General features: G+C 34.0%; 1 protein-coding gene across 1 annotated transcript in view; it reads left to right on the top strand.

The window, feature by feature from the left end:
- The first annotated feature begins 3323 nt into the window (after positions 1-3323).
- The window catches only part of LOC131513159 (small ubiquitin-related modifier 2-like), a 66848-nt gene continuing 54629 nt past the window's right edge, over positions 3324-15542 (top strand). The window contains exons 1-2 of the mRNA XM_058732527.1: positions 3324-3474; positions 3556-3668. Coding sequence (XP_058588510.1) covers positions 3324-3474; positions 3556-3668 — 264 coding nt within the window. The remainder of the gene's footprint in view (positions 3475-3555; positions 3669-15542) is intronic.

The raw sequence follows: 15542 nt of genomic DNA, 5'->3' as shown, positions 1-15542 counted from the left end.
GAGGCTGAGAGAAAGAGTGTTTCAATACTCCCAATGGTAGTAAACATGCTAACGTTGCTGCTGATCACATTTTTGGTAATTGGAGAGACCCAGTGTAGCCTGAGAAGACCTAAGAAAACAGAGCTGAGACTGTCTCTCAAGAGTTTGTGGATCAGAGTCACGGTTTTTCCAGATTGCAATTTTGACAGGTTAGACCTAATTTAGATGATTCTGTGGTTTTTGTTTTGTTTTGTTTTTAATTTTCAAAACCACTTTTCATTATCGACATGTTTCCACAGTTGTGGAGTTTTGAATAATTATTAATAAAATAATTATTAATAAAAAGACATACTTACTGGGTTTGATCCATGTACAGCCACCCAACCACCCCCAAAACAGAAAGCAACAAAAAAGATATACTTAGCAAAGAATATCGTGCATTGATCTCCCTAATCTACAAGAGATATTATATGGCATACTATTATTATTATTATTATTATTATCATTATTATTACTATTTTTTGTTATTTTGGCTTGAGTTACATGAGATGAACGAAGAGGAGGAAAATAGGAAGGTAACTGGAAGATATCACAAAGGTAATGAGACATAAGAGGAGAGATTTTGAAGAGGCAAATACTTTAGAGAGAGAGAGAGATTAAAAAGAGAGAAAAATTGGAGGCTAAAAAAGATGTTCCATCTGGTCTCCGAAGCTTATTTCTTTCATTTATAGACAATCTCAGGAGCTGAGAACAAGGCATAGTCGGCCAGTGCTTCTTGAGGGGGGACATAAAAAAAGGTAAGAGAATCCACTGTGCATTGACTGTAGGGTATTTCATCAACTCCAGGAGGTATACAGACCAGCAATGATTGTGTATATCTAAATGCCAAAGGGGATGATTACCCCTCCAATTATTTTAATTTATGTAACAGCATATTTTCTTCCCCACTCAACTAAGTGCCTGATTCCACTGATAAAGCACGTAACTCACCAGTAACTTGAAAATGTTATTCAGGTTGATTACACGCTACTCTATGGAGTTATCTTTTGTTTTAATAATTGGTGGTAGTTTTTAATTCCATCTTCTACAAAATGTGTGTGAGGGGTTATCTTGATCCTTTCTCTATTTTGCTGAGATTTTTGAACACATTCTATGCTTTCTGAAGAAAACTCTATTCCAATTAAAAATATAAACTGGCATTCATATAATTTTTACTATGTTTCAGGCGTCATTCTAAGTTTTTTATATATAACTCATTTAATCCTCACCAAAAAATTATAAATTGGGTCTTATTACTCTTCCATTTTTAAGAGTGAGGAAACAGACATGGTTAAAAAAAATTAAAAACAAAACAACTTTCTTAAGAATATAGAAAGGAGCAAATTAGGAAAAGATCTAGAATTTGAAAACTTAACACAGGAGAGCCGGCTCTTCTACTTCCTTCATTACATTAGCAAATATGTTGACTGATGGTTCCACCTCTGGTTGTGAACTAGGAAATTATAAGAGAGTAAAACTCTCACCATACCAAGCAAAACAAATCATGTGAGGTACAGAATATTTTCCTGAACTCCTAAGAAAAGTGACATTGAAATAATCTTTATTTTTTATTTATTATTATTTCTTTTTTCTACTTTGAGAGAGAGAGCGTGCGTAAGCAGGAGAGGGGGCAGAGAAAGAATAAGAATCCCAAGCAGGCTCCACACTCAGCACAGAGCCCTAGATGGGGCTCAGTTCCACAACCAGCTGAGAGATCATGACCTGAGCTGAAATCAAGAGTCAGTCACTCAATCAACTGAGCCACCCAGGCACCCTTGAAAGAAAATGACATATAAATCTACTCTCCTCCCTGGTTGACTAGCTGGAAAAGAAAAAATTCCCCATAGACAGGAAATCAGCAGACTCTTTAACAATACTAACAAAAGAAGAAAGTTAGATTTTTTTAAGTTTATTTATTTAAGCAATCTCTACATCCAATGTGGGGTTCATTTCATGACTCTGAGATCAAGAATTGAATGCTCCACCAACTGAGCCAGTCAGGCGTTCCTTCTTAACAAAATTTTAAGGCCTCTATGTGGGCTACCAAGAAACATTTGACTTCTGAGACTTTAGGGTAGTTGTAGAGTGAATGTGCACTCACTCACTAATTCTACTGCCTGGGTCTTTACTGACTGCTCAGGGGCAGCTCTCCACAGGCTTGAAGGCAGGAGTGGAGAGCAGAGAGGGATGAATTCCAACTCCAGATTTCAGCTTTTAAGAGCTGCAGACAAACAGGGTTCTGAGTGGGACTTCTCTAAGGCATTCTGCAGAGGAAAGATCTTCCTGGGCATACAAAGTCTTAGTAGGCCTGAAGGAGAGCAAAGAAAACTCCTTAGAAATATGAAGAGCTGAAAGTGCTGTATAAGCAGAGATCTTCATGTTTTAAAAAGCTAGGACTTGGGCAGAGAAGCATTGAGATCTATGGATATCACTAGCGCTCAACCCCAAATCTGCAGGGTTTCATTTTAATTCCACTTTCAAACATTTAAAGCCTGTGGTCAAACTAAAGCTGCAACAAAGACCAAACACATCTCAACTAGAGACCAAATTTATTTAGCTCTCTAGCATAGACTTTTGTTTTCTAGACATATATGCGATTTATATGCATTTCTACTGTTTTCTTACACAAAATATCTTTAGTGCCATAAAATTTACATGACAAATAGAATATGTAAATCACAGCAAAAAGAGAATACATGGAGAGAAGCAGACCCAGAAATGGCCCAGATGTTGAAATTAACAGAGATTTAAAATTTTTTTACTGTTTATTTATTTTTGAGAGAGAGAGAGAGAGAAAGAGACAGACCCAGAGACAGTCTGAGTGGGGGAGGGGCAGAGAGAGAGGGAGACACAGAATCCGAAGCAGGCTCCAAGTTCTCAGCTATCAGGACAAAGCCCACCTAGGGGCTTGAATTCACTAATGGTGAGATCATGACCTGAGCTGAAGTCAGACACTTAACTGACTAAGCCTCCCAGGAACCCCAAAATTATCAGAGATTTTAAATAAAATAACAAAAAAATCTAAAGGAGCAAGTAGAAAAGGTGACCAATATGAATAAAGAGATGGTGGATTTTAGCAGAAACATGATTATATTAAAGAAAAATGTATTGAACTCTCTATTAAAAAATGCAATATCATAGATTAAGCACTTATTAGACAAATTGAAGACCAGACGGGAATCTGAAAAGAATTAGTATCCTTGAAGACAGGTCAATAGCGCTCCTGGTACTCCTTGTGTGTGCTCGTTCAAGTGAAGTCCTGGTACCTCTGTGAAGCAGCAGCTGAGGGGAATGTGGCACACACCATGGCAGATGAAAAGCCCATGGAAGGAGGCAAGAGTGGGAACAATGATCATGTTCATTTGAAGGTGGTGGGTCAGGATGGTTCTGTGGTGCTATTTAAGATTAAGAGGCACAGTGCATTTAGTAAACTAATGAAAGCCTGTTGTGAACAGGATTGTCAATGAGCTTTGTCAATGAGGCAGATCAGATGCCAAAGGGATGAGCAGCCAATCAATGAAACAAACACTCCTGCACAGTTAGAGATGGAACATAAAGATATAATTGATGTGTTCCTGCTGCAGACAGGAGGTGTTTACGAAAAAATGGAATCTGCCACTTTATTCCAGAACTCTTCCTCCAGACCAAGAGTACAACCTCAACTAGAAAACTGCAGTTTTGGGGCACCTGGGTGGCTCAGTTCGTTAAATGTCCAACTTCAGCTCAGGTCCTGATCTCACAGCTCGTGAGTTCAAGCCCTGTGTTGGGCTCTGTGCTGACACCTCAGAGCTCAGAGCATGCTTCAGATTCTGTGTCTTCCTCTCTCTGCCCCTTTCCTACTCTCTCTGCTTCTATCTCAAAAACAAATAAACATCTTTTCATGTGCCTGTTAGCCATCCGGATGACTTCTTTAGAGAAGTGTCTATTCATGTTTTCTGCCCATTTCTTCACTGGGTTATTTGTTTTTTGGGTGTGGAGTTTGGTGAGCTCTTTATAGATTCTGGATACTAGCCCTTTGTCCGATATGTCATTTGGAACTATCTTTTCCCATTCCGTTGGTTGCCTTTTAGTTTTGTTGGTTGTTTCCTTTGCTGTGCAGAAGCTTTTTATCTTCATAAGGTCCCAGTAATTCACTTTTGCTTTTAATTCCCTTGCCTTTGGGGATGTGTCCAGTAAGAGATTGCTACGGCTGAGGTCAGAGAGGTCTTTTCCTGCTTTCTCCTCTAAGGTTTTGATGGTTTCCTGTCTCACATTCAGGTCCTTTACCCATTTTGAGTTTATTTTGGTGAATGGTGTGAGAACGTCGCTCCTTATCAGGGAAATATAAATCAAAACCACACTCAGATATCACCTCACGCCAGTCAGAGTGGCCAAAATGAACAAATCAGGAGACTATAGATGCTGGAGAGGATGTGGAGAAACAGGAACCCTCTTGCACTGTTGGTGGGAATGCAAACTGATACAGCCACTCTGGAAAACAGTGTGGAGGTTCCTCAGAAAATTAAAAATAGACCTACCCTATGACCCAGCAATAGCACTACTAGGAATTTATCCAAGGGATACAGGAGTACTGATGCATAGGGGCACTTGTACCCCAATGTTTATAGCAGCAATCTCAACAATAGCCAAATTATGGAAAGAGCCTAAATGTCCATCAACTGATGAATGGATAAAGAAATTGTGGTTTATATACACAATGGAATACTACGTGGCAATGAGAAAAAATGAAATATGTCCTTTTGTAGCAACGTGGATGGAACTGGAGAGTGTGATGCTAAGTGAAATAAGCCATACAGAGAAAGACAGATACCATATGGTTTCACTCTTATGTGGATCCTGAGAAACGTAACAGAAACCCATGGGGGAGGGGAAGGAAAAAAAAAAAAAACAACAGAGGTTAGAGTGGGAGAGAGCCAAAGCATAAGAGACTGTTAAAAACTGAGAACAAACTGAGGGTTGATGGGGGGTGGGAGGGAGGGGAGGGTGGGTGATGGGTATTGAGGAGGGCACCTTTTGGGATGAGCACTGGGTGTTGTATGGAAACCAATTTGACAATAAATTTCATATATTAAAAAAATAAAATAAAATAAATGTTTAGTAGAACTCAAAAAAAAACAAATAAAAACATTTTTAAAAAATAAAAAAAGAAAGAAAGAAAGAAAATCACTGTCTGGTTCCACCACATCCTGATGACTAAAGTGTAGTTTTCTCTATTCTTTCATTTTCCCCTTCCCCATTCCTTTGCTGCACATAAAGTAACTTGTGTGTATGTACATGAGCATATTGGAGTTTTTAACTTAATGACCAACGATATATTTTGATCAATACCAAATTGAGATGGGATGGGGGAAAATATTGGGGAAATGCCACGGATATGGAAAAAATCTCCATCCATGACATGCTCATTCAGCTCCTATTTTCATGTGTTAGTAAGCTATTTTTGCTCTCATAAGAAAACAAAAAAGAACAATATAAAAACTTGCATACTCTGTTTGATTAGAGAATTTTAATGCTTTACATTTATCATTATAAACCCAAGGAATATTTCATAACATTTTTGTACATAGCTGTAACATGTAGGGTGATCTATCTTAAATAGGAACAAATTACTCTAAAGGAAATAAATCCTAGATAGTTTTCCACTCAAGTCAAACATTTTGTTGTTTAAATAAATTTCATGTTTAAAATAAACAAATCAATAGAAGATATCAAAACTAAAGCCATATATATATATATATATATATATATAGGGTGTTGTATAGAAACTAATTTGACAATAATTTTCATATATTAAAAAAAAGAGCTGAAAAAATAAGTATACATATATAGTAAAATAAATAAATAATTTTTAAAAATAGAGAAGTGTTTGAGATCTGAAGGACAATATCAAACCCACGATTACTGTAGAAAAAGAAGATAGAGAAAAGGATAAAAAAAGTATTTAAAGAAACAGAGCAGAGAATGATTCAAAATGACTGAAAGGTGTTAACACATATCTGATACTCAGTGGACCCCATGCAGAATACGACAAAGCAAAACACACCTCGTCATAGTTAAATTGCTGAAAACAAATTTTAATAATTTAAAATGAGTCCATAAAAAATAGACTATCTTCAATGGAGCAACGTGCATGATGGTTTATTTTCCACTAAAAATAATTGCACAATGTATTATTGCACAAGGCAATAATATAAAGTGCAAAACACCAGAAGTCAACCTACGAGTGTTATATATAGATCTATCTCTTCTTCCAAAAAAGGGGGAAAATAAAGTAATTTCAGAGAACAAAACCTTAGGGAATTTACCTCAGCAGCAATGTACTACAAGACACTCAGCTAAAGAGAACTGATACCAAATGGAACCCCAGATCTGTAAGAATGAATGAAAGGCATAAAATATAGTAAATACCTGGGAAAATATAAAAGACCTTTCAGTCTATATCTGTATTTAAGTCTATGTATATTTTTGAAAGGTTGCAGAGCATTTAAAATAAAAGCAATAAACGGGGCACCTGGGTGGCTCAGTCAGTTAAGTGTTAGACTCTTGATTGTTGCTCAGGTCATGATCTCTCAGTTCAAGCCCTCCTTGGGCTTCAGGCTGACTCTTTGGAGCCTGCTTGAGATTCTGTCTCCCTCCCTCTCTTCCCCTCCCCCACCTTTTCTCTCTCTCCTTCGCCCTCTGCCTCTCCACTCTCTCTCACTCTCTCAAAATAAATACACTTTAAAAAACAGAAAAGTAACAATAATACCGAATGTATTTAGAGATTGTTAGCATATGTAGTATAGAACTAAAATATACAAAATCAAGAGCACAAAGGGGAGGAAGAGAGCAAAAAACCCCCACTAAACTGCGTGTGTTATAGCATAACATTATTTGAGTCTACACTGCAATGAGTCTAACATTCATATTGTAAACTCTAAGCCTATACTTCCCACAAGGGTAGTCAGTGGCTACATGTTGATATTTAAATTTAGGTAGAAATTAATAAAAATTGAATAAAATTAAAAATTCAGCTCCTAAAGTCACACTAGCCACATTTCAAGTGCGAAGTAACTACATATCCCTGGTGGCCACCATGTTTGGTTGAACAGATATAGGAGATTTCCATCAGTTAAGTTATTTTAGGCATCACTGCTCTATATAAACCATAAAATTACAACACAAAGCTATAAATCTAAATACCAAAAGTAGGAGTGAAAATGAAATTTAAGAAAATGTGATATAACTCAAAGATGGAAGGAAAGAAAAACAGAGATATGTTATTAAATGAGATAAAGAAAAACCAAACATGAAGACAGGAGATTAAAACAAAACTATATTAATAATTATACATTAAATGGTAATAAACAAAACATCCCATGTAAAAGTCAGTGATAATAAGATTATATTAAAAAGACACAATTCTATGCATTTTATGTGTAAAGGGAGAGAAGTTGAAAGTAAATGTGTAAAAACAATACCACTAAAATACTAAGATTAAGACATAATTTTATGATTAAGATATATTGTGTTAAAGATACTATTTAAACACTAAAATTGAGAAATTGGTTGGACATCTTAATTTCAGACGAAGGTGATTTCAAGGGAAAGAATATTACTGGAGAAATAAAGAAATATTTCCTAATTGTAAAGAGGTTGATTCATCAAGAAGTCATAAAAATTCCAAAAGTGAATGTACCCAATAAAAGAGATTTGAAAATACACGAAGCAAAACTTGACAGATTATATGGAGATGACAAGTCCACCTTTGTGTCCAGAGTTTTTATATAACTATCACCCAACAACTGTATATATATAGGTCTATCCCAACAGCTGTACAGTCTTTGCAGGTACGCATGAATTATCCACCAAAACAGACTAACCTACTACTTATAAAAAAAGTCTCAAACATGCTTAATAATTAAAATCATATGGAATATATCCTATGGATACAATGGTATCAAATTAGAAAATAATTTTTAAAAGCTATATTTAATAACAAATTTTTAAATAACCTATAGGACGAAAAAGAAATCAAACAGAAAATTATAAAAGAGTACAAGATGAATTACAATAAAAACATAGTACATAAAAATCTGTGTGGTTCACTAAAACTGCACCGGGGGTATTTATAGCTTAAATGTTTATAGCAGAAAAGAAGAATTATTTTTAAATAAATAACCAACACTTCAACTTTATTTTATTTAAAAAAATTTTTTTTGGTTTATTTATTTTTTGAGAGAGAAAGAGGGAGAGCAGGGGAAGGGCAGAGAGGAAGACAGACAGAGACTTCTAAGCAGGCTCTGCACCATCAGCACAAAGTCCAATGTGGCGCTCTAACCCACAAACTGAGAGGTCATGACCCGAGCCAAACCAAGAGTCAGATGCCCAAATGACTGAGCCACCCAGGCACCCCCAAAATTTCTACTTTAGAAGCTAGACAAAACAACAAATTCAGCCCAAATAAATACAAAAAAATAATGAAGACAAAAACAGAAAACAACAAAATATAAAACAAACAACAGGTATCAAAATTTTGAAAGTGGAATCATTAAAAAGATGAATACACTTGACAAATTTCTAAACAAGGCTTATCACGAAAAAAGAGAAAATACAAATGACATCAAGAATGAAAAGGGACATTACTAGAGATTGTACAAAAAAATAAAAGGATTTATACCAATACATTCTACAAGTCAGATAAAACGGACACATTCCCTGAACAATATACTTATCTGAACTGATATCATAAGAAACAGGAAAACTAAATAGCCCATAACTGCAACATAAATTGAGTTCATAATCAAAAACTTTCCTACAAAGTTATTATGGGCTTAAATGTTTTTATTGAAATTTTATCAAATGTTTAAGTAAGGTATAATACCAATTCTACATAAGTTCTTTCAGATACTGAAGGAGGAAGAAACACTTTTTAACTAATATAGTCAATACCAAAGCTTGGCAAATATAAGAAAAAAACTAAAGACCAAGATCTAATGTGATCACAGATGCAAAATCTTAAAAACAGAAAGACACTGAGTACAAATACACATACACACACACACAGTGATACATCATGAACAGATGGATTTTATCTCAGGTATGTAAATGTGGTTCAACATTTTTTTAAAAATATATTAACATATTTCACCATACTAACAAAATAATTCAAAACAGCATATAATCATCTCAGTAGATGTAGAAATACGGCCTTTCCACAACTCTCCCAAAGAAGAATGTCCTCTCTCATCATTTCTATTTTGTATTTTCCTAGAGTTTCCCTTCTGTACAATGAGGTAGGGAAAATAAATAAAAGCTTAATGTTATAAAAGAATTAAAACTGTGTAATTTGCAAGCAAAATAATTATATATAGAGAGAACCTTCATAGAATCTACAAAAAGGCCAGAACTAAGTAAATTCAGTCACACTGTAGAATTCAAACTCACAAAAAATCAGAAGTGTTTCTATACACGAGCAATAATATTAGGAAAAAGTAAAATAGTTCACATCATTAGAAATACTAAATACATAAACAATCTACTAAAAATATGCAACATCTCCACAATGAAATGATAAAACATTGTTGAGAAATGTAACAGACTCCAATAAATGAAGAGCTGTGCCTGTGTTTTAATACATTAAGGATGTTTTTTCTCTTTTAATTTAATGTAATACCTATCAGGCTATTTTTGAAGATAATTGACAAGCTCATTCTAAAATTTGGATCAAAATAAGGATTTAGGATAGTCAAAACAATCTTTTAAAGAAAGTTAAATGACTTAACACTATCTACTTCAAAGATTTATTACAAAGCTACAGTAAACAACAGAGTATAATAATTTACTTAAAGAATAAACATATAGATCATTAGAAAATAACAAAGTCCAGAAATAATCCCACACATATAAAGTCAATTAATCTTCAGATAAGGTACCACGTTCATTCAATAGAGGAAAGAAAAGTCTTTTAATAAGCGGAACAACTCAACTCTTATACTCCATAAATAAAATATTTAATTTGAGATGAATCTTAGACTTAAATTCGGAAAGCACAGAAGAAAAATAAGAATATTTCTGTAACCTAGGGAGTAGACAAAGATGATTTCCACAGTGCACAAATCAGTAACTCTAAAAGAAAACATATGATCAGTTAAACTTCATCAAAATTAAAATTTGTATCTCATTAAAGTAAACATTAAGAAATACTCAAAAAACAGACTGCAAGGAAGTTTTCATAACATATCCATTTGAGGGGCACTTGGGTGGCTCAGTCGGTTAAGTGTCCAACTCTTGATTTTGACTCACATCATGATCTCACAGTCATGAGAACAAGCCCCATGTCAGGCTCTGTTCTCAGAGTGTAGCCTGTTTAGGATTCTCTCTCTCTCTCTCTCTCTCTCTCTCTCTCTCTCTCTCTCTCTCTCTTTCTCTCTTTCTCTTTCTCTAACTCTGTCCTTCCCCCTGTCTCAGTGTCTCTTTCTCTCTCTCAGAATAAATAAATAAACATCAGAAAAATAATATATCTATTTGACAAAGAACTTACATGCAGAATATTAGAGAAATCCTATAATGCAATAAGAAAAGGACAAATAATAAAAAAACAAACCCAATGACAAAATGGTTAATGACTTCAATATATACTTCACAAAGAAGAAATACAAATGGCAACAAATACGTGAAAATGTGTTCAGAATATCCAAAAGAACTGTAAAAGGATGTTCATAGCAACTTCCATATTCATAATTACACAAATGCCCAACAACAGGAGAATGAATAAACAAAATGTGTTATAGTCATGCAATAAACACTACTATATAATATAAAAGAAGAAACTATTGATACAGGCAAAATCATAAATAAATTTTGGAAACATTATGAGGAGTGAAAAACCAACCACAAATATATGACTTAATTATTTATATTATTCCAAGAATATACAAAACTAATCTACAGTGATAGAAATTTAAGAGCGATCACATCTGCGGGTGGAGAGAATGAAGAGGAGATTGACCATAAATAACATGAGGGAACTTTCTGGGATAGGGTAGATGACATTGTGAAGAAAAAGTATAGGCAAGACACAGACTGAGAAAACGTTTTCATAGTGCATATATCTGACAAAGGACTCATATATAGAATATTTGTATTCTATACACGGTTACATGTACATGGTAATGTTCTGTACATGGGTGCATAAAATAGCTAAAATTCATTAAACTGAGTGTGTAAATCTGTGCAAATTATTATATGTAAATCACATCTGAAAATTTATATGGTGATGACCCACCAAGTGCCAGATTCTCTGCAACTCATTGAAGATATAGTGATAATCAGGACTGTTCTCATAAAATTACAATTTCCACTAAATGGCCTGATTTAAACCTATTTCAAGACTTACCTCAACTAAATCCTTGTCTTTTTGTCCCCATATGCAACTTTTTGTTTGTTTCTTTTTTGTATATAATATAGTAAAAGTGTGCTAACATAAAGAAATCAGGAACCCTAAATTTTATTCACATTTCTGTCCTGGACCAGCTTTGTGACCTTGAATAAGACATTTATCCTTCTTATACTTATCTGCAAAACAAAAGTATCAATCCAATATTCTTCAAAGCCCCACATCTTTATGGTTTTTATTCTTATTACATATACTAATGATGATATTATCTATTTACTGTGAAGCTGCAAACTTGAGGTGAAAACTATTCATCGTGGAAGGAAACAGCCCCAATTTCTTGACCATAATATAACTGTTGTCACTTGCCAGTCTGTGGTATTGCCACTGAGTCATTTCCAGTGAGTTAAGTCTAGAGTGTAGAGAAATTGAGATCTGACTAGTCTTGCCTTTAGTTGAGTTCTAATTGCTTTCTCTTAATGGCTTTTTCAGTTATGTTAATTTTAAAAATGACCAACCCAGAACTCAAATCTCCCAATCATAAGACCCCCGCGGCAGAAAAGACTTTTTAGTTTGCCAGGTATACAAAGCTTTCTTGTTTTTTAAGTGAATTAATTAAGATTCAGAGATGGGAAAGAATCTAAAATCTGTCTGCCCATAAAACATTCTCTTTTACAAACATTTAGAGAACATGCAAGAGTAAATTGCTCTTTTATGAGGTCTGCAGAGGAACATAATACATAACTTGCTTTCGCCGTGATTTTTAAATTTTCCCTTTCTCCCAAATTGCTTAAACACTTTTTGGTTAGAAAAAATGAGCCTCAATATGGACAAACGTTTAGCTAAAGACCGCTTTCCATACCCAATGCTGCTCACTTACCCTTGGAATCTGTAACCTTTTACTCTTCCTTCATATCCACCCAGCGCCTTTCATATCTTTCTGTGCACAAACTTGAATTTACTAATATCAATCCTTTTTTCTATCAGCCTATAGACTCCTAACTCCTTAACCTTTTGCAATATCATTAATTAATTCATTAGGTCATTCAACAAAAACCGAAGTAATAAAAAAAATACACGCAGGATGCTATGTAGCGGCCAAGATCAGAAGGGTGAAGAATGTCTCTGCCATCCTAGGGATTATATTCTAAGATTTATATATGTAGTCTATATTTTTAACATATAGTCTAATATTTTTTAAGAAATAATTAAATGTGTGTTTTCTTTTTATTGAGTCCTCTTACAGCCTTTTGATTTGCTCTGTGACTGTGGGCTTAGATTTGCTTTTCAGAACCCTTTGATTCAAAGTATCAAAGTACACCAGGCTTCTAAGCTGCCAAATATCACTATACTCTTCAGTGTGACATGTTTTGTGCTTACAAAACAGTTTCTCAGAATTCTAAAAATACATCACCCCAAGATCTCCCTGTCAAAGTAGTAAAAAGAAAAACAATTGGTGGGAAAGTTAGGATATGTACTGTTCTCTTCTTTGCTAGCTTTTTGCTTTTAATTCTTCTATTCATGTACCAATTGATTGATTCATTGATTGATTGATTGATTGATTGATACTGTATTTAGTGCCTACTATGAGCCAGGGAATATTCTAGATGAGTAACATCTAATCCTTATCCTAGAGAAGCTCAGAATTAAAAATTCTACTTCAAACTTTTTTGGCACAACAAACATGACTGCCTTTACCAATGAATTTTTACCACTATTCAAATAGTTGTTTTAAAAATAGACTAAAAAAATATTTAAAGGTAAAAAGACGTTAGTGGAGAGATTTTTTAGTAGTTTCTTGTGTGTGTGTGTGTGTGTGTGTGTGTGTGTGTGCATTTGTGTGTATATGTGTGTGCATATTTATATATTTCCTTACATTTCTCTCACTATCATATTCCTACAGAGGCCTTTTCAAACTACCTTTGATATACACTGCATTGTAAAACAGCCTTTAAAATACACAAAAGATGACAGAAAAACATTTTTAGACGAGATACTGCATTAAAATTTTAAAGTACAGGTTTAAAATGTCTTTACTACATCCTCAAACAACCCAAAATACAAATGATGCTCTCACATACACACAAACTATCATTCAATTTAGAACAAGGTGGCAATATTTTCTGTTCATTTAATTCATACAAAAATTACTTCATTGTTATGGATAGCAATAGCGAACACACATTCCTCAATGAGTATTTATTGTGTTGAAGCTTCTTTAAGTTAACAATCCAATCAACACTAACAGGTATAAATGTATTACCTACACTTATAGGTGAGAAATCTAAGGAAAATCTATGTTAAAGAATTTGCTTTTTAAATACTGAGTACAGAATATACTACAAGATAATAAAATTTGATAGAAAGGATACAAAACATGCCCCAAAGAACCTTTAATAGCTAACAATTATTTTTAAATCATGAATTATAATAAAAAATCATGAAAAGTTGTTTAAAGGACATGACTTTTTTCCCTGACTAAAACATGCCTTTGGGAAATTTTTGTCTCCCTGTCTTCATCTTCCTCATGACATTTTATCAATTCTGAATTTCTCCTTGTTTTCTCCCCTCTCTTCTGCAATTGAAAAGTTTTAAATGACTGCTGAACAGCCCATTTATATTCTGAAGAGACCCTTTGCAACTTGGGAGAAATTTGGTATCTTGCACTCATTTCAATAACAATGGAAAAAAAAAAGGACTACTTATTTACTTTTCTATAATTATAAACAGTACTTAAATCTTTTCATTATTAATTGAATGTATGAAAACTTTTAAAATTATAATAATCTCAGACATTGTTTTTCATAAAGTCACATGATATGTCATTTTGCATTCCTCTAAGACTTCTGTCCTGTCTTGTTCTGTGGAAGTTCCCTCAGCCCTTTGTAATTTTTCCAGGGTGTCCTTATCTACTTATGCTATGATCTCCTTTCCCCTAATCCTCTTCTCATACCCATTATTTTCCAATATTATTAGCTTGGTTTCTTTTGACACAAAAGCTTAAAAGCCACTGCCTATTTCTGTCTGTGTTGCCAACTTTTCATGTCCCTGTCATAGTGACACCTTAAATCTCTGACAGCAAATGTCAAAATCTCCCAAACTGCTCTGTAGACCAACTTCAGCTAAATTTAATAAAGTATTGGGAAGCTCTGATTAAAACAATTGGCACTCATGGGAATAAATGGTATTCGTGGAACCTAAATCGAAGATACTGATATTTCAAAATATAAGCTTGACTTTTTAAATTATGTTTAAAACAAGGTAGTTAGTCCTTAGTATTTTGACCAACAATTTCAGTGATTTTCTACAGGTGAGTGGGGGACTGGATTGATTCAGCACACCTAAAAGTTCAAATACTTTCCATAGTTCCATAGCAAATAACAGAACAAGGAAATAAAATACAAAAGGTTAAAATTAAAGGTAGTTAAAAGTCTATTTAGTCCTCATTCTCTACCAATTACCTACAAACTTTGGACTTTTACTTTATAATCTTAATATACTTACTCTAAAGACAAAACTCTCATTCTCTCCTGTTTTTTATTCTTTTGGCATTTTAAAATATTATATATTTCTAATTACTAGTAAATACTGAACGAGATTCCATTGGATTTGGAATCAGAGCAGATTTGTACAATTTAGCTAAAAAAACCTCAAAACAATCTTAAAATGTTTTCTGAATGTTGGCTCAAAAACAGGTTTTTCTCTACTTAACCTTTAAAAATGGTTTGAAATGTAAAAGGACAAAGCGATTCTTATACACAGTCACAGTGACATCCCACAAAAGCTAAAAATATCTCATTGGTTTAACAGGCCAAATTTTATAGTCCCTACAAAGTCCTAATGTTATTGTGAATGCCCTGTGATGGGTTATGTGGGTAAAGTGTTGTGTTTGTAGAATTACATGGTAACTCAAAGAGACACTGATAAGCTATATTTTGCACTTTTGTTCCAGATGCAGGAAGGAAACATTTAATCCATCTAATTTGATCCAAAAAACTGTCTTGATGACATTTGGAAGGATTTAATGACATTTTCCTTGGTTCCAGCTCTACTATTCAGCCATACTTCATCTTATATGATTAGGCTGTAACTCTGCAGACAGTTTAGAGCCCAATGCATCAAGTTCATAATTAAGATGCAAAAAAAAAAA

Source organism: Neofelis nebulosa, chromosome 5, assembly GCF_028018385.1.
Source record: "Neofelis nebulosa isolate mNeoNeb1 chromosome 5, mNeoNeb1.pri, whole genome shotgun sequence".
NCBI lineage: Eukaryota > Metazoa > Chordata > Mammalia > Carnivora > Felidae > Neofelis > Neofelis nebulosa.
The sequence above is the reverse complement of the archived record's forward strand: the minus strand, read 5'-3'. Positions and strand labels throughout refer to the sequence as shown.